Source organism: Strix aluco, chromosome 6 (genome assembly GCF_031877795.1).
Source record: "Strix aluco isolate bStrAlu1 chromosome 6, bStrAlu1.hap1, whole genome shotgun sequence".
NCBI classification, from domain to species: Eukaryota; Metazoa; Chordata; class Aves; order Strigiformes; family Strigidae; genus Strix; species Strix aluco.
The window spans coordinates 26996069-27016091 of NC_133936.1; the positions used below are offsets into that span (position 1 = coordinate 26996069).

The window sequence follows — 20023 nt, forward strand, 5'->3', positions numbered from 1 at the left end:
TTCTTCCTCTGAAACTCCAATGTAGTGAATGTTTACAGTCTTACTGCAAAAATGCCCCAGTAAACGCTGTAACAGGATGTAGCAAGGAAAAGATGTTAAAACACAAGGGAAGTAAACACAGGTTCTGTAATTATACTTTATTGCAACTCTAGTGCTTTGTCTGCTCCTGAAGACTCCTTTAGGTAAATTTGTTTGTTCCAGGCTTTTTTTCTTCTGTACCAATTAATAAACACAAGAAGCAGGTATATTTTTCTTATTATTTTATTGAAAAGGTACATTTAAAAAAATACACAGACATTTTACTATTATGGATTGCAGATAAAGATGCTCTAAAAGTTAATTCTATTTTGTTTTCCTTTCTTCCACCTATTGTCCCCATTATCACATAATGACTTCAGTCTGAGTACTGCATATTGAAATCACCTTTATAAAAGGGTTGGGGCATTACTGCAATACATTCAGTAAACAGATAATACGGTCAATTATAAATATTTTATGTTCTGTACATTATTGCATTAGGGAGCCACAACGTTATGCAGCATTGTTACAAAGGAAACTACTTAGAAATGAAGAAAAAAGGATATTTACGTACAAATACATGGATCTGTTGCCTTCTTGAACAATGCATGTGAGCTGTGGTAATGTGCAATTGAAAAGCTTTTTTTTCTCTTTAAACATTGCTTAGCAACACCAGTGAGTAAACAACAAAAATAAGTTAAATGAAAGTAGCAAACAAGTAGTAATCTTAACTATATGTTATATGGCTTTCTATTTTTAATTTCTCTAAATAAAGTGTGACACAAAAGAAATAATTAAAAGCTTCAGCACTGCATTGCTTTCAAACATTTGCACAGAAACTAAAAATATTAAAATCAGACATGTGATACATCTTTAGTACTACACAAGATACACCAGTACTGGGGCCTAGGACAGTACACAATCCCTGTCAACAAGAGCACACTGAAAAGAAAAAGACGCAATTCATTTTTGAGATGTTACCCACAATCAAGCATTTGGTTCATCTACCTTTTTTCCACATTAGATCATACCCCATTGGTTTTCAGAGAAGTATTTACATAAGTGTGAGTGAGGAAGACCCTAGTTTTCAAGTCTGTCAGGAAAATATTTTACGTTCGTTGATTCCAAGGTGCATCATACACATTGAAAAAAAATTAAAAAGTAATAAATGCATGAATCTTTAATGGTATAAATTTTATGAGCAATTAAGTTTTTACTAAACCACTCTCTATTTGGATTAAAAAAGGAGAGACAGAGAAAGACTGAAAAAGAAAGTTGTCTAGACTCCAGAATGCAGTACCATCAATGATGAATTTTATGGTGTGGGTGGTTGAGGTGTCACGCTGGATGGCATTTCAACAGAGAAAGACATTTTAAAATCTTGACCCTTTTCCTGCTTTTCTTTTTCCCTTTCTACTGGCCACAGTAATCTCTTTTTTACATCAATAAATTAGTATGGTGCAAAAAGTATGGAAGCAGGTGTTGCCCGGATGGGACCATGGCCTGGCCTGAGGAGAGCTGGTGGTATTGCAGGCGCCTGGAACAAGGATGCAGAGGGACGAGGAGGAAGGGACAGAGCTGACGATACAGCTGCAGCCGCAGCCAGAGGAGATGAAAGGAAAGCAGGTGCCAGAGGCTTAATCATGTCCTTCTGGAATGCAAGTTTTGCCTGGAATAAACCACACAAAATAGCAATGTAAATACAGTTCTCCCCATGCCCACTTTTACATGAGAGAAAACTGAACCCTGACAAAGGGCACAGCATAGTTTGTCATAGAAACCTCATGTCAGCTGCTTAGAAATTTTACCCACATTGCCTTCTTACTCCCAAGGCAATTAAAGCAACCAAATTGTATCTTTAGATACATAAATATCTTGAGTGTAGGGGCAGTCACACTGACATTTAGAGGAAGCATAATTTGGAGGTAAACAACATTAAATTATGTAAATCGTAACTGTGCAAGAAATATTAAAAAAATAATTAAGACTTCAATGTCAAAAGTCAAATTTCCCACTTGCAAAAATGAATAGTAGAAAAGTAGAGTGGTCAAGATGGGAAGCTTGTATTAGTCCAGTCAGCTTTTAACCTGCCAATGCAGAGCTGCTCTTTTCAAAATCGAAATATTTTTTAAGATCAGTACCATAAAGAATTCTTTCTGAAAGAATTATTACTCAGTTTATGATCTACAATCGTTGCTGGTGCTTGCAGTGAAAAAGCTAACCAGAAATATATACACTAGTCTCACTGAAAATGGTTTGCGCCACAATCACACATTCGTGGGGGCAAAGATACTCACATCCTTCATTAGTGGAGGGCTCTCCTTATGCAATCGATTATAAAATGAAGTATTACACAAGTGAAGAAGATTAGTGTGTGCAGAACCTATCAAATGCGGAGACTTAGAGAAAGCCTGCAGCATTTGCCTCTATACGATTACAAAGACATATTAATATTTCAGCTTTTAAAGGCTTTTCACATGCTTACTCTTGCACACACACATTTGCATCTCTCTCTTTCCAACCTATAAATCGTTTTTGTGCCATAGGTGGCATGCACTTTTCCCTAATGAATAAAATACAGGCTGAGTCATGAGCAAATAAACATACAATCTGTGCTGTGCTAGAGCCAGTCTGAACTCCAGCTGCAGCTGACTGGCAGAACCAGCTTGGGGAATTCCTGGGAATGCAGGTTGATGTGAAAGGGGAACAGCTGGGGGCAGGTGTTTTGATAGCCCGTGACAGACACAGCCCGAGCATGCAGATAGGCAATCAATTCTCTTAAACACCTGGTAACTCTTTTGCGCCAACATAATACATCCACACAGCACTCTGTTTTGCTGTACGGAGAGAACGAGCATTAGTATTTCTATATCTTAACATCTTATGTCCTTTTCCCCAACTGCATCCATCATAACTGAGAGTTACATCAGGTGCCCGGAAAGGCAGAGTATATACATTGCAGCCTTCAAGGAGAAGTGTGCTAGCCCAGCAGAGCCGATACCTTTCCACGGGGCACACGGTTCATTCCCATTCCACTGATTATTCCTTTCTTCCTAGCAGTAAATAACACGCGCAGTGCTGTCTGCGTGTCTTTGTCTGGGCAGACAGAATACGTAACTATCTTCAAATCTGATCCCCATGCAGACTCAGCCTTCAGGGGAGAAATGCTGCGGAAGCATCAGGTCTGTCATGTTCCTGTCTCTGTGCGCTGGGAGTCCCCAAGGTCACAAATTCACATAGACAGTGATGAGAAATAAAAATACTTACTGCTAAAATACTTGGGCTGCGCTGCAGTTTGTTGTAAGGACTATATTTGGGTTTCATAGGCTTTCCTGCAACTCTGTCCTTATGCCTTCGGCTGGAAATGTGCTGAAATAAATATCCTCACATTTAATTAGCTGTTTAAACATTTCTCAGTTTTGAGTTTGAAATTGATTTATCAGCAGGATATGCCTAAGCCCCTGTTTGTAAGATAAAGTAGGTTCTTTAGAGAGAGCAGAGATGAGTTTTGCTAAATTAAACATAACAATTTGGAGCACATCAAACAGAGAATCAGAAACTAATCAAATACAGTGAATTCTGTGATCCGAGACAGGCTCTGCAAATTATTGATATTTTGGTTAGTATTTCCTTTTTCCACTTAAGGAGCTTTGAACCAGGCAGAGCTGTAATCACTAGGTCATAGGGATATTCAGAAGTAGGAGGCAAATTTCAGTCTCACTGATGCTGTTCAGCTGCATAAATAATTCAATATTAGTTGAAGGAAGAACCAGTACCCAGGGATATGTCTACACCATGCAATTTAATACTATCTTAGAGATAACTGAAATAACTGGGAATGAGAGGACACATCCACACAGCACAGCACCATCCAGTTAAGAGGTTCCTTTTTGGGTAGCAGAAACAGTGTATCTGTACTGGCACAGCTCTGAACCCAGGGCTAATTGGCTCGGACAGAGCAGACCTGCATGTTCACACAGCTCTGCTGTTAATGGTAATGTTGCTCTAAACAATTCAGACATATCTACAGTATTGTCCTCCTGCTGATTGTCCTAAACCAATAGATTCAAGTCACATTCTCCTTCTCACATAGTATTAAAAAGTATCCCAGCAGATTGAAACAGCAGCAAAAGAGGAATTGAGGGAACCTCAACCCAGAATTTCTTCCATTTGGGAGACCAAAGTTTAAATCTCTCTCTTGAGCCACAGAAAACTTTGAAACTAGATCTGCTATGTTATTCATTGATACTGACCACCTTGTCCATGACTCTCAAGACCATTTTTTCCCCAGCTGAAACACTTAGGTGAACTTGACCTATGGTGAACTATTTAGAAATAGTTGTGGGATGACAGAAAAGAAATACTAGGTCCACTTTTTTCCAAAACATCTTCACACAGGCCTACATTCCACCTAAAATACTGCAATGCAACTAAAAACAACAAAGGAGCCCTAGATACATGCAGGCTACCTGTTTAAGCTGAATTTCCGAATTAACATGGACATCACAGATTTCACAATGAAATGTCTTGTTCTGCAGTCCTGAGCCTTTACTGCCATTCTGCATCTTCAGGCGGGATCCAGGTCTAGGGTAAGACTTGATGGGACCAGCGCCGTTCCGAGCCTCAACCATGGTCTTGTGCTTGGAGCCTAATGGGCAAGGAGACACAGGGGAGTTAATGATCAGCAACATATAACCATGTCCATTAGCCTTGAGACTTTTTGTAACACATTTATCTTCAAGACAGAATGGTTAAAGTCACCACGGACTGGGACTAATGATGACTCTGGTTTTGGTGAGTCAAGTTCCCACTTCCTCAATCTAAAGGGAAGCCAGGCAATGGAAGAAGGGTTTGTACAAAAAGGGAACAACAGGCACACTGGACCACTGCCTTTCTGTTTGGGGGCAGTGCGTGACTGTATGGCCAAGGTGTTTTTTGCTTATTCTTCTGCCAAAATCCATATAGCTGCTGGATCATGAAAAAAAGGCATTAGCCAAGAATAGGATAGGAATCACAGCAATCACTCAAAACCTGCCTAGGAACAGGAATACTTCAGTCAGTATCCTCTGATTTGGAAGAAATGGTTTCTTCGGCCATTTCAAGAATACATTACAGCTGTCAAACCAGCTTCAATGGTTTGTTAACAAGCTTTACATCAGCAGCGTATCACAGAGCAGCCAGAGCACATTAGGGATTGCTGCTTGTGGCCTTTTGAAGGGTGCATATCTAATCTGCAATAATCAAAAGATTCTAGGACATCTAGGAAATCTATGGAGCTCACCATAAATTATCAAACATATCAAATAACAAAAATTACTATAAATTGTACCAGCATAAAAATAGACACCAGAGATAGTGAGATGAAATATGAAAGAGAGAGAGAGCTGACATTTTAGAAACCTTGGTGTTTCAGACCACTATGATCCTCACTATGAAGGTATGATGGAATCTGATTAGGTAACATGAACTGTAGGGATTTTGTCAACTAAAAGCCTTTAGAGAACATGAAGGACAGTTAAAAAAAAATTAGAGAGCGCTTCAATGAAGTATCAAACACCACACATGAAACTGTCATTAACAGAAAAGTTTTTGTAATTTGCCATTGTAAGTTTTAACTAAAAGACTCTTCAGTGAAGTGTGACTACCACAGTGCCAGAAAACCAGCTTGTGAATTTCAAAAATAATCACACACTACTGACTTGCACTGTAAGTATACTCACCTGTATTGTGGGCTTCTAGCTGTGACAGAGAATTCACAGCCACTTTGCATAATGAACAGTAAAGTAGTTTTTTGGCTTTTTCCTCTTCTGACTCAGAAACTGTGTTAGGAGCTCCATTTGTGCTCTTGGAGGATGAGGCAGGTGTTACTGGTGCCACTGCTGCCACTCCAGGTTTGGGAAGAAAAGGACCCACTTCTGTACTGGACTGCTGACTTGCACTACTGGGTTTTGCTTTCCCTTTGTCTTCTAAAAGAAGCAAAGTGCGTATGTCATAACATGCTGCACACACACACACAAAATCGCACAGTAATAGTCCTGTGGTTTTAGCGAACCTAACACAACAGGGGCCTAATTCATCTTGTTTTATACAGGATAGCAGCATCCTTGAAATCTTGTTAAAATCCTACCATGAAATGTGTGTAATTTGACAAAAGAGGTGATTTTCCTGGTTTTAAGGTTACCAGTGAATACCAATGACTTCAACAAATTCATGCCAGCTGTTGTTGCTGTCATGCTGCAGGTTTGGCCAGTTGAAAGAAGCCCAAGAAAGCCCAAAGGCAGCCAGGGTTAAGGACTGGAGAGCACTCAGAAACATGCAAGGCTTTGCACTGGGGATTACAAAAATATTTCTGAAAAACAATATATTTGCCTTTAGAATGGCTCAAGTTTCTCAAAGTCACTGGGAGGACGCTGAAAAGCTCCCGCACCATCTTGACATACGATATCCCTCATTTCAGTTACTGGAGTTGATTATGGTACTACACTGCACACATGAACACAGCTGCTAATACTTTTAGGTTTTTCCAAGAACAATTCCCCATATATCTGGAGATCAGATAGCTCCAACGTGCATTCAGTGCATTCCTCTATCACTTCACGAGCATGAGTCAATCATCTGTGCTCCTATGAGACAGGTAGGCAGGTATTACCTCATTTTACTGATGGCGATTTCAAGGCAAGAGATTAAATGTCCCAGCTGTGCCTAAAGAGGAACTTTGTGCCAGAGCCAGTATTCAAATGCTCCTTGCCTACGTGTTGTCTACAAGAGCTCATTACATTTTAAGCCATTCAACTGCAGTCCATGTGACCACAAGCCATTGTTTACAGTAGTAAAAGTTTACAAGCAGTAAAACAAGCCCACCCATAAAGAACACGGGATGGGAAGGGGACAGTACAGTGGTTCTGGTATGAGCAACCCTGACAAAATGGACCTAAGAAATGATTGCATAAGTGACCTGTTGTCTCTCTGAACAAAAGGAATCAAATTTTATCATCTAAGCGAGTACATCTACAGCAACCGCTTAAAAACTACTTATATCCCATTTGAAACCTATGGCATAGATTTAAATAGTGTTGAACTGATTTTAAAAACTAGGTTCTATTTTGAGCACTTAGTTATTTTTAAATACGGGCCTGGGCACTTAATATTCACAGCTACCAGACTCTGTCTTAACATCACTCTGTGTATCAGGCCAATGCCGTGCTACCAAGAATTCTGAAAACAGGATTGTACCCCCTACGACAAACACTTGAGAGTGCGAATGAACTAAGAACAGGCATCCTGAAACTAAAATCCACAGTTGTTGGCATATTTCCCTGAAGTGCATTGCAGTTCATCAATTTTAGATTGTTAAAAACCAGAAGAAAGAAAATTCTAAAAAAAGAATTATAATCTTTTAATAGCAATAAAAATACTTTGAAATTACACAACATGAACTGTACTAAGCATTGAAAATGATCAAGTACAAAGAATATTAGGACCAAATTAATGAAAAAAAACAGGTTCTGAAAGTATTTTGATTGATAATGTACAACAAAAGAAAGTGATGTTAAATCATAGTTCATAGACTATTTTAATGTCTCTATAGTAATAAGTTACATCTGCAAAAAACTAGAACACATTATATGAGTTGTGAGTCTTCATAAAATACATGTTTTTAATAAATAGCATTTACTAACATTCTAAATTAACGAGTTTGCAATATGGAAAAATCTCAGAGGTGCTAACATCTACACAGGACACATGCTGAACTGCTGTCATTTGTGAATTCACATTACTGGAAAACAGACCTCTTGTTGTTCTTGTTGTTCTATGCAATATTATGTCAGACTGGAAAAGGCACAAGACCAGGATATATGTGAACCTGAGTGCAATAAATGAAGGTTCCTTAGTATTTTGCATTTCAGGCCTTAAAAGAATAATACACCTGCAGAATGGTAAGCTGTATGTTAATACATAGAGATTACACTTCTAGTTTGGGGGTTTTTTATGTTGTTTCCCATGTATTTTTTCTAATGTAAGCATAAAGATTTGGTGCTTTTGAAACACTTCCTGGAGATAGAAAACATCTCCTGTGAGAGAGTGAGCATGACGGGGCCAGCAGTGACACCAGCAGATGTGAGCCAGGGTGGACCCCTGGCCTGAGAGACTGCCCTGTGCACCCTCCTGCCTGCAGCCCCTCTCCTGGCTGTTCAAACCGTCTGCAAGAAGAGGGAGCAGATTTTTATTTCTTTGCTTTGCTGTCAAGCGTCTGTGGAGTGAGATCCTGAGCAATGGAGTAAGATCCATTTTGCACAGGCCACCAATTACCCTTTCAGAGTGATGGTTTCCCATCGCTGAATTTAACAGATGATTGAAAAATGACAAATTTCATTTCCCACTTCTCCTCACTTAGCCGGCCACCAGCTGATGTGGTATGCCAATTTTTAAAATATTCCCTAGATTTACAGTGTTTTCACTATTCATAATACAAAGCAATTCTGGAGTATATAATGCGTAACAAGCTAACAAGAAAACTTCTAGAAAACGAAAGAGAAGTTACCAGCATCCAGCTGGGCTCAATTCTGCCAGTATTGCAGCTTTTGGAAAGAACCTCAGTTCACATAATAATTCCATCATTTGGAAAGCTTCCTGACACAAATAAGCTCTTCATCCATGGGGATGTATAAGGAGAGACATACACCCCTCTATGAATTAATGTTTCCTGCCACCATTCTGAATGCTTAATGCAGAACATCTTCAAAGATCATAATTGTAAGGTTATTATACAGTTTAACTCCCACAGAAAGTACATGGAGCTAAGTGCATATTTGTCACTGCAGTGGGGCCAGAATTGGGTTTTCCTGGCTTCTAAAATCAGAAAATTGCACTTCTCTAAATGGGCTTTTGATAACAGCTCATTGTTTTCAATCCACAGAATTCGAAACACCATTACTTACAGTTTTATGTTTGAGACAGAAATGCCAAGTATTCAAATGTGCAAAGCACAGAAAATGCAAATAGCGTGTATATACAAAGCACGAAGAAGACTACTCTTTTATTTGTACTTATACCACAGAACTAACAAATAATATCTCCATGCAGAAATCAGAAATGTAACTGTTAATGCCTGCACGCAGATATATACTTCCAGACTGTAATCACTGTATAAAATACATGTGGATGGTTAGATGCAGCTGTAGGATTATAGTCCTCCTGCTACTTCTGAAGGCAAGTATTATTGAGAATAGGCTCACATTTGCTCTGATCTCCACCTGGGCCAAGCCCACAGAGCCCAACAGAGGCAAACACGTGCATGAGTGAGTCCATGCTGCCCAGGACCAGGGATGCATTGGCTTCTGCTGCACAGCTCAGCAGAGCACAGCTGGAAGCAGGAGACCATGGCAGTATCAACCTCCTCCCAGAAAACTGTAGCTGTGATTCAACCTGAGTCAGGGTCAGGTTGAAATGCTCACATCGTAACTCATGTGCAAGAGGTTAATTTAAAATCTAACCCGTACTGTTGTACTGTATCCGACTGTGTTCTTTTTCCACATAGGAAGGCCATATTTCATCTGTGTTAAATTCCTGCCTTTAAGTCTCCCTTTTCCTCAAGACTCCAGAGAAGTAAATCAATGGTTCATTTCAAGTTCTTACTGAAGTCTGAATTTATTTTGAAATAGAGCCCAAGGAAAAAAATAAAGCAAGCTAATTAAGTGTTGCTTCAGGCTCAGTAATATCAATGCTCTTGTCGCCTACTTACATTGTTTCAATTCTGCTTTGAAGTTGTTTTCACATATTTCTGGTTGTTTGCCTTATGTTTATGTCAGCAGCATGTTAAAATTCAAGACTTATTTATCTAATTAGTACTGCCTCATTTTAACTGTACATACCAAAGTCAGGACACAGCACAGGATAACATCAGGCAGGTTCAAATCTAACAGGTTCTAGGTTCCAATGCAAGGCCAGCTGAAGTGATTTACCAACCTTTGAAGGCCATGTGCCTCTCACTACAGTTGCTATAGCATAATCTGTAAAACCTACCCATTAATGCTGAAATCCTAGTCCAGTTAAGTGAATGGGTTTTGCACTATCTCAAAAAAGGGCAAAAATGTTACCATAAAACTTTTCCCCTCTGACACTCAACCTGCATCTCTTCAGCTACTTTCTTTCCTGGTGAACAATTGAATGTGAACTCTTTGCCCTGGCTGATAGTCCACTAGTCAATGCAGTCCATGAAGAAAACGAAAAGAATGTATTTTTTTTATCCCCCTAACCACTCCATTAAGCAGTTTGGTTTATAAGGTACCTTTAAGAGAGTTCACTTGGTTTACTTTATCATTTGTGTGAAGTGTTTACAATTTTATAACATATATATATTTGCACATTATAAATTTATATTTTAAAATGATCTCTTACCATACTAAAATATGACGATAAGTATTGCCTTCTACAGCTAGGAAATACCTTTTTTTCTTTTTGAGTGAGAGTGATGATTTTGGTGCATCTCAGAAGTTCTAATTTGGACTTCATGATGAAAATATACATTCTATTTTCAATAGGAAGGTAACTTAAAATTCAGATCCTTAATTCAGAATTGAGATTCTTAATAAAAATAAAACCAGGAGAATTCTAAAACTCATTATAAATCTAGCAATTCAAATGATAAAGGTTTTCTGTATCATTGCTACTTATATCTCACAACATGCCTATCTGCACAGTTTTATCACTGAAGATATGCAAAACATAACTTTGCAATAAACTTCTGTTCTGCAGCAGCTTGTGCAGATAGCAATTGAAATTAAAAGATTATCCAAGGTAAAGATGATACATGTGATACATTTGCAGGAGCACTTTCCAACACATATGCTTTTAGATACAGAGTTCTGCTATGATCCTAATACCCCTTACTAAACAGTCACGTACATTTTCTGCTTGTCTGTAATAAATAAATAAACCTGCTCTTACTGTGACAGTAACAGAAGAAATAATATTTCAGTTACTGAAAACAGATATTTTGTGTGTGTGTGCATGTGATAAAAAGTATAGCTTTATACCTGTCTGCGCCTCTCCTCTGCCAGAAGCTGGGACTATTACCCACGACTTGTGCCGAAGGCTGAGCACACAGACAGACAAGGATCCAGGACAGAGAACAAACAGTCTCCCAGAGCGGCACTGGCTGCAATGGAGGCAGCTCCCCACCGGGAACAGACCTTGCCACGCTTATAACCACCCACTGCCAGGCTTCAGCTTCGCACCTCTCCTTGTGCCAGGTCCTTCACTGCATCCCCCAGCTGCAGGCACTGAACAGCAGCCATACACAAAATACTTACAATGTAAGGGCAGCACAGACATTGCAAAATGGCCACTGCTGCTCTAGACAACTCCACACCAAAGCTCTTTTGAGAGATTTGCTCATTTCCCATCCTAGAAATGGAGATTTGTTTTTATAATTCTCCCACCTGCTCTCACAACAGAACTGCTTAGAAAATAGCATAATGGAAAAACTATTTTCGGCAGTCTAGGTATTTATTATTCTCCTTCATAAAGGTAAGAAAATAGTAAATACCTGTGCTCCTTTTCTTCTTGAAAAACCCGAAGGAAAGAGCCATGCAATTTCCAACGGCATTTCCAGCCTAAACCAGCTACATTAGGAGAAACACAGCAACAAAATAATTTACTGTGTAACTTGATCACTGCGTGGTTATCAAGCCCATGCAACTGGTGAGCAGAACTGATGCATCGTTAGGTGCATATCCTTTGGTGCGATCAGCCTTGTTTACAGTGGGATGTCACAATACCACATCACTACTGAAAGAATGACTTTTTAAAGCATGGACAGCTTGATGACCCTGAACGCCTTCAATTAATTTCCGTCTATGCCACTTCCTATCGTAACTAAACCCAAAAGTGATTTCTGAAAGGAAGAGTTTATGTTTTATTTATGGGTTACTAGAAATGTGGTGCAAAGATTGTCTCATGATAGTCTTGATTTCACATAAGTTGTGTTACAGGGAACTGGTATTAGTTTGAAGTGTTGGTTTAGGAGGGTAACTGAAACTTTGAGGTAAAGCAAGCATATCTCCCAAAGCAGTAGAGCTGTACTGAGTGAAACAGATTTCCAGGTTCTCCCTGTAATTTCAACAGCTTCAAATATGCCTATGAATATTGGGCTGCATTAAACAACCTTTGAAGCATACAGTGATTACAGAACGGGAAGAGGAAATCAATCAGATTGTCAGACTATTGTATAAACACTCTTTCCCTCATCAACTGTGTAGCAAAGGTAAAATCAGTTGCATTAATTACAGCCATATACAATCCAAGAAATTTAGCTGAAAAGCTTATCACTGTAGCTAAATTGGCATCAGTAAACACAAAGTAAAAAGATGTTTATTGAAAAATAAAATTCTAAGTTAAAATTTGACATGATAGATGCTTGGCACATCTGACATAAAGAGTGACACTTATTTCCCACTACATTTTTTCTTCCTACACTTCTTTATAAAACATGCCCATTGACAATGTTGAAGAGAGGCAAGTTAGTTGATATTATTCAAATCTATCATTTGACCTTGCTGTTCTAAGGTTTCTTCACACAGAACAATAAGGTGGTCCCCAGATGAAGCAATTTTCAGTTTAAGAGCAGAGATCACTGCTGCAGACAGACAGGTATGAAATCACAAAAGAGACAGAACAACCCATCCCCAACACAGGCACCGCTGTGGCAGCGAAACTTCACACAAACTTTTTTCTGCTTTTCAATCCATCACAGAGAAAGAGAAATTTTCAGGAGGTGAGAGTAACAGAAGTTAAGTTTGGCAACTGTTTGCAGGGAGCTCTTCACAAATTGGACCAGGAAAAGTGGAAAGCTGTTTGGGAAGATGGTTTCAATGGCTGATGGGTGGTAGGTGCAAGTCAGCATCTTGAAAAAGACATTATAGAAGACATACAAAGGTATAAAGAGTTTTGAAAGTGAAGGACTTGATTTTGGAGAGAGAAAAATCAGTAGCTTTAGCTGTACCACAGAAATACTGTAACAAAATTTGCAGCATTTAAAACAAAAACATGGAAGTAGACAGATCACAATCAAAGAGGTTACAACCCTGGCTGAAAGCAATTAAGGGAGATGTTAAGAAACTATGACAAAATAAAATCAAGGTGGGAAAAATTTATTTAGTCACACTGTACTTGAAGGACTGCCTAAACAAACCCTAGGATTTATCCTGGAACACAGGTCTGGGGCAGAGAGAGAACACCCACAACTACTGAAAACAGTAGTTGCTGTCTATCTCTCTTTGACCTGAAATAAGATATGGAGGGAGAAGATGATCAATGACTGAATTAATAGAAGGACAAAAAGGGCCTCCTTCAATATATTAGCAGAAAAGCTACCGAATAGAAAGGCAGACAGTAGCTCCAGTAAGAAAAGCAAGTTTCAAAACATTGCTCTTCACAGAAAGTCTTATCTTCTGCTGGCTCACACTGCTATAAAGGAATAAAGCATGCACTTACACAATTAATTATCCTTTTTATGAAGAAAAAGATGAACACTATGAGTAATATATGCCATAAAGACAATAGCAAGAAAGCAATTAAGTCACTAGCGGTCACAGCCTTTACAGCATTTGTAATCACTCTGTCCTGCATCTCAGCATCACTCAAAAAAACCAACAAAGAGCATTAGATTATTTCTTGACACTCATTAAGACAGAGTTAGCTAACTTTGATAAGGGATTTCAAAATATTTTTTGTTTTATCTCCACATTTGCTGAATAATGAGACTCTAATGGCTGTCAGACAAAATACCTACTTTCTCACCAGTTGTGCAGTCTACTGAGAAATGAGGCTAAAAAACCCGTAGGGCTCTGTTCTAGAAAAATTCCACTGCAAACCTACATGCAAATCAGACAGCAAAGCGTATCCATTAACCCTTTGATTACCACTAGCTTTTGTAAAATGTTTTTTCTTGTCCTTCAGGCCCGTCTGAAAAATGGATAGGTTTTATATAATGAAAAGTTGTTACATGAAATAAATCTGTTTGACACATGCTAAAGAAAACCAATTTTGTTTCTATACAAAAATGAGAAACAAACGGAAACTATAAATACAGAGCTTTTAATCTCAAACACAAATGTGCACTGAAATAAGCTACAACATTTTTTCTCGAGATACTGAAGATACATCAGGAAATGTCTGGATGGCTCTGCAATATTGAGTGAACTCTGTAGCTAGACTGATTATTTGATTAACTGCATCACTACTCTCCAACAGGCTGAGCCAAAGTATCTTTTTCATTTCAGAAGTATAGCTTGTTTGGCTATAGTACAACAGTGATGTTGATAATTAATTTCTTAGATATTTTATTTCTCATTTGGCATACCAAAGACTCCAGGGAATTTTCTTACAAAAGAACCTGCCATTTTTTCAGAGTAAAAAATTATTTGCAACTGATCAGACTAAAGATGTAATGTTATAAAGGTTTGCTTTTGAAATTCTGGATGGGTTTAATTTTTATGAAAGCAGACTGATGAGAATTAGAAAATATTCAGAAGTACACACAGTTCTGCAACTGTAAAATCTTGCCCTGCAAAATCTATTTCTGTACCTATTTGTACACCTTCCTGAACAGAGTGCCTGCTGCTCCAATTACTTGGGTGTCTGAGATGATCCCACTATAACACCTATGATTTTTAGTCAGTTCCTTGTATAGTCGGGGATTCTGGGGGAATTCGTTTTGGTTGGTTGGCTGGTGTTTTAGATCTGGTTTACTAATCAAGATAAAGAAAAATCTGGGTGCAGTCACTGGGGAGGGAAGAAAAGGGGGGGGGGGGGGCATTCATATTTCAAAAATCTCTTATTTAATGTTTCAACACAACACAATTTCTCCATGCAAAAGAAGAGGAACAAGAAGAAGGGTTGATTCTGCACTGTTAGCCAAAATGCAGGAGTGTACGGACTATGTCTGGAGCAAGCAAAGTAACTTCCAAGACTCACCTGAGGCAGCTTGTGTTGTGTCTCCATTTCACCTGCTTGTCCTCAGTTCTGCTATTTTACAGAATGCAGGTTATATTGGACTTCTCTTTTCCTTGAAAAGAGATTTTTACAATTCACACACCCCCCTTTTACAATTTTTAGACTGAATATGGTGAACAGGTAACTATGGTAAATGCAGTGCCTTAGTTCTGGAGAAGATCAGGTCATCTACAAACACAAATACTGAGCAATTTCCTAGGGTACACTGCTGATATCTAATTTCTCAGTGACACATCACACTCCTGTTTATAGAAGGTTGGGAAAACTTTCACTAGATGTTTGTTCATAAAACTCAGCAAGATCGGTAGCACTATGCTGCCAACAGTTGCAAACAATATGGATCTGACCAGCAGACACATAACAACACATGGCTAGCAAGGGTGGATGTTAATTTAACAAGTACCCATAAAGTGAGACTATCCCAACAGCTTGGTCTGCCTGGGTCCTGTTGCTGTATGTCTAGGCAAATTTACTTTAAATCTACCTTAACCTTTCATCTTTTCTGATCTATGACAGTCTGTATTGGCTGGAATGGAAAAATTTAAGAGTTAGAAAACTATAATATGGTTTGGGCAAAGTTTGAAATATAATATAAGTTCTGTTATTACAAAATGTGACTCATTTCGGTGAAAATAAATATTTTTGCTGGTTAAACTTACCTTTTTCTGACACCAGACATCTATTATTTTGTACATATTTTATACTCCCATTACAGACTCTGCCACATTTATTTTAGAGGTTCTGGAACACAAACTTTCTATAGTACTGCACTGTCTTTTTAACATTTTAATAATGTAGGAATGCTTAGAAAAATAACATTCAAAGATTACAACATACTGTATTCTGCCCAGACATCCTTCGCTTCTGCTTAAAAATGTCTTGGTTCATCTCCTCAACTATAAAAATAACACTGCCTCCTTCATCTATGAATCTGAAATATATTACTAGAAACACATTTCACTTGCCGTTTGTGAAAAAAAAAAAAAATAATCTTAAAACTCTACCCACAGCCGCTAAAGTGCTTTGGAACTCAATACAAAATGTATGGGTGTCTAAATAAACGAATCAAGAACAACTGACAATCTGCATGCAAGTACATTCTTGCGGGCCTGTGTCTGAACTACTTACACAGTACTTGCCCAAGCGGAACTGCCACTGAAGTTAACTTTGAAACACCTTCATTTCAGTTAAATGACATCTATAATTGTGCACTCTCACTGATTTCTGTGGCATGTTTGCCTGAGGACTGCCCTCAAGATTTGACCAGTAAATTGCATTTCAAATATAACTTGTCTAACAGACACCAAAATATTTTCACTCTCCTTGAAAACAATAAGGAAATAATATGTAACCTATTGGTTGTATGTATACAATACTATATACTATAAGAAATGTAGCATACTACTACTTCTTTATACTATAGGAAACGCAGCATATTTCTCGTACCAAGTCAATAACGCAGCAGCTGTAGAGTTAAGGTGGAAGGATGATAAAGGAAGATTTTTCAAAAGACCTATTTAAACGTCTGATGTGCTAGTGATGGATATTGTTGCTTTTGGTTTTGATTCAGCATCTCTGAACAATTCTGTAACAAAACCAACTCACAACTTCCTGGTCTCACAATTGCCTGCCATCCCCTAGCAACACGCATTTTTCCTTGTGTTCTAAATGCTGCTTGCATTTATGTTGCAAAAACGAAGATAAGTATGAGTAAAAATAACATTTACCAAAAAAACCCCAAATCAAGCTACATTATTGATTGTGTGGAAGTTACCACTAGACCAGCTTGTACTCTCAGAGGTCTTTTCCTTTACTCAGTTGCTGAGAAATACTGAAAACAGCCACCAGCAAGACTGTATTCCCCAATCATAAGTACACTTTTTCCAGAAAAAAAGGTTAAAAAAAATTAGGACATTTATCTCATTTAGGGGCAAATCCAAAGCATCCTGAAGCAACAGCACTGTGCCTGACCTGTTCTTTTACATTTGGAGACTAAATTCGCTGAGAGAAAAGGAGGAAATTTAACTAAAATTTTAGACTTGACACAACCTTTAACTTTGGCACAACTGGACACAGACAAATTCCATTCACCTACCAATTGTATGAGTAATCATCAGTATTATGTCATTTATTCTCTGATTATGTGAGAAAACTAGATGTCTGGCATCAAAAGAATAGCCTTACTTCTTTAGCAATATATCTCGTTCATAAGCTTTGTGAAAGTATTAGGTACAGATAAAGCTACTCCTCCCAGGCTTATTAAAAAAACAACAAAACCAGCAGCTGTCTTTTTTGGGAGTTTTCCATTCTAATGGATTTAAAGGGCTAATTTCAGTCCTACGTAAATAGAGAACTTCCACTGATTTGAATTTATTAGTCATCTAAAAACAAACCTAGAGCTTGCTTCACAAATTAATTTTTTCTTCGGCAAATAATACTGTCGTTCGTCATCAAAATCATAACTATCTTAAGGTGACAGAAGGGGAGATTTTATTTCTCTCATTTGCAATTTTATAAAATCTCATTACATAACCCTCATTTTTTAGGATACTTCTGGATCATCTTTCTTCCTAATAGAAAACTGTAAAGCAGATGAGTGACACTGGAGGTATCTCAGTCTCAACTCTCTTTTTTGCCAGCTACTTGGTTTTTGTCTCATTTTCTCCCCTTCTCCATTTCCTTACCTGAAGACTCAAGAACTGTTGTAATAGTATGTTGTAAAGACAATGATGAGCAAAGAAAGATGTGATACATAATAGTTCTGGTAGTGCCACTTCTCTGGTATTATGACCTCTATGGAAATATACATACATATATTTGCTAGTAAGTTTTGTTATTTCATATTCATCTTATTGTCATGCCATTATCATCCTATTCCAAAAAATCTTTGGATATCCAATGGGCACATCATTAGCAGAACAAACAAGAAAAATAGATGCCCTATTTCACAATATAACAGGGTTGCTGAAAGATTCAATGTATATAAATGGATTATTTAAATGATCACATGCATCTAGCTAAAAAAAACCCCAGTAGCTGAGAGCATCCCTGGCTCTGCTCCCACTGTCCAGCAACATTAGTAGAGTCATTCTTGCTTGGCCCAATGCCTATCTTTACCTCTCCTCAAAGAAAAACTTTGTATAATTTTAAGGATGCTAATGAAAAAACATGCAAGGAAATTCCAGTTTTTACAACTAGAATAAGTAAAAGCAATAGCGGTATACTGTTTTAATGATACAGGACACATGAATGCCCAGGCACAGAGCAGAGCACCCAAACAGAGTCTTATTTCATCTTACAATATATTTTTGATGCAGAGCTTCTGCTTAAATTACTGCAGGAGAAAAAGCTTACCATTTCTTCAAAACAAAATCCTGCTTGCTTGTATTTCTGATTGATATAACTGAAGAAAGAAAAGATTGACCTTTTTCAATTTGAACAGGAATTGCAACAGCTCATCAATGTAATTGTGTCAGCTGCAGAGCTTATTTTTCAGTTAATGGCACCTATAATCAGTTTTCAGTAGAGGTGCAGAATTTGATATATGCTAGTTAGCATTATCATAGACAGACTGAAGAAACTCCTGAAGACTTCCAGGAGCTCTCAGGAGTTTATCAACACCAAAACATGCAGAATGACTGCTCTTCCATTCAGGTTGTAAGACACACGTGGAAAGATGAGGCTTGAATATCCACTTTTGAAAAGCATGAATAGTAACAGTGACAGGGAAGAAAGTGTTTAAAGATCCAACCTATTATAATGATTTCCTGTTAACAGACTTTGATTTGCTAATTATCCTTTTGGATAATCTATCATCCTATGATCATAAACCAAACAGCAACTTTCTGAAACAGCTGCTGAAATAACCCACCAGAAAATGCCCAGAGGCTATTTACTACCGAATCCAATAGATGTTTAATGTGCCACTGACAGTGTATTTTACATATCAATACATATCAATAATATAATGTTCATGGAAATACATGCATGGTACTTGCAGCAGTGTATTGATAAATTTATGAGATTTATTAATTCTATTTTATATTATTATCTATAAAAGCACTGTGGTCAAGCAGTAAATTCTATACTGTGCCTTTATCTCTGTTTTGGGGACAGAGTTTCAACAGGTAGCAGTATAGAGTGATCTTCAGATGACTGTAAAACACTGAATGAAAAGAGAACAAAACTTACCATCCTCAGAGGGTTTAATGAAAAGATGTCCTTGAAATGACTCTCCTTGCTGGCTTAATCTCATTGAATGTACTACTCAGTAGATCATAAACTAATGCCTTTATCTAACAGAAATATGCCTGTGCTTAGCAGGCACTATCTGAATACACATAAACACAGATGTATGATTATTTTATAGCATATAACTTCAGCAGAATTCTTTATGTAAGCATAAATGTGAAGAACTGATGAGGCTCATGAGTAGCTTTTGATGGAGGCTAGACATAACGACAAGCATCTTTGAGGGGCATAAGACAGACAGAATCTCTAAATATGGCTCACTGACATTGGGGGACAGCAAGCCGAACACATCCTTGTCATGTTCCTTTCCTAGAGCCTCTCCCTCTCTCTGCCCCACCCTCAATATTCAACTTTGTCACAACATATTTTGATGCCTAGATGACTTCAGTACATAACAAAGAAATAAAAGATTGAAGAACAAATGCCCTAGAAACACTCTGAACTTAGAGGTTCTTATAATGGTATCTGTATGACAAATAACCTAGAATTCCTCAGAACAGTTATACCACAGTTCAGCTGTGGAGGCTGCATGTCTCTATCTTCTAGCTATTTCTGAAGGATTATCTGAAAAAAAGTTTATTGGAGCTATGTAAACAAGCCATTCATTTAACATGAGTGGAAAACAAGGTGATAAATGAAAATAAATGTTAAGGTGAAAAGGGATTTTGTTAAGAGAACTGGTACCATTTTTAGGATTACTTCAAGTACGGGGATGCATATGGAAAAGCTTAGAATTTAA

General features: G+C 37.9%; 1 protein-coding gene across 6 annotated transcripts in view; it reads right to left on the reverse strand.

Moving 5' to 3' along the window:
• Window positions 1-245: 245 nt before the first annotated feature.
• Window positions 246-20023, reverse strand: part of ZNF385B (zinc finger protein 385B) — a 172804-nt gene continuing 153026 nt past the window's right edge. For all 6 annotated transcript variants that reach the window (XM_074829263.1, XM_074829264.1, XM_074829261.1 and 3 more), the window contains 4 exons: window positions 5739-5984; window positions 4488-4666; window positions 3286-3387; window positions 246-1687 (listed from right to left, as the gene is read on the reverse strand). In XM_074829263.1, the coding sequence (XP_074685364.1) occupies window positions 1469-1687; window positions 3286-3387; window positions 4488-4666; window positions 5739-5984 (746 nt within the window). In that variant the 3' untranslated portion in view covers window positions 246-1468. The remainder of the gene's footprint in view (window positions 1688-3285; window positions 3388-4487; window positions 4667-5738; window positions 5985-20023) is intronic.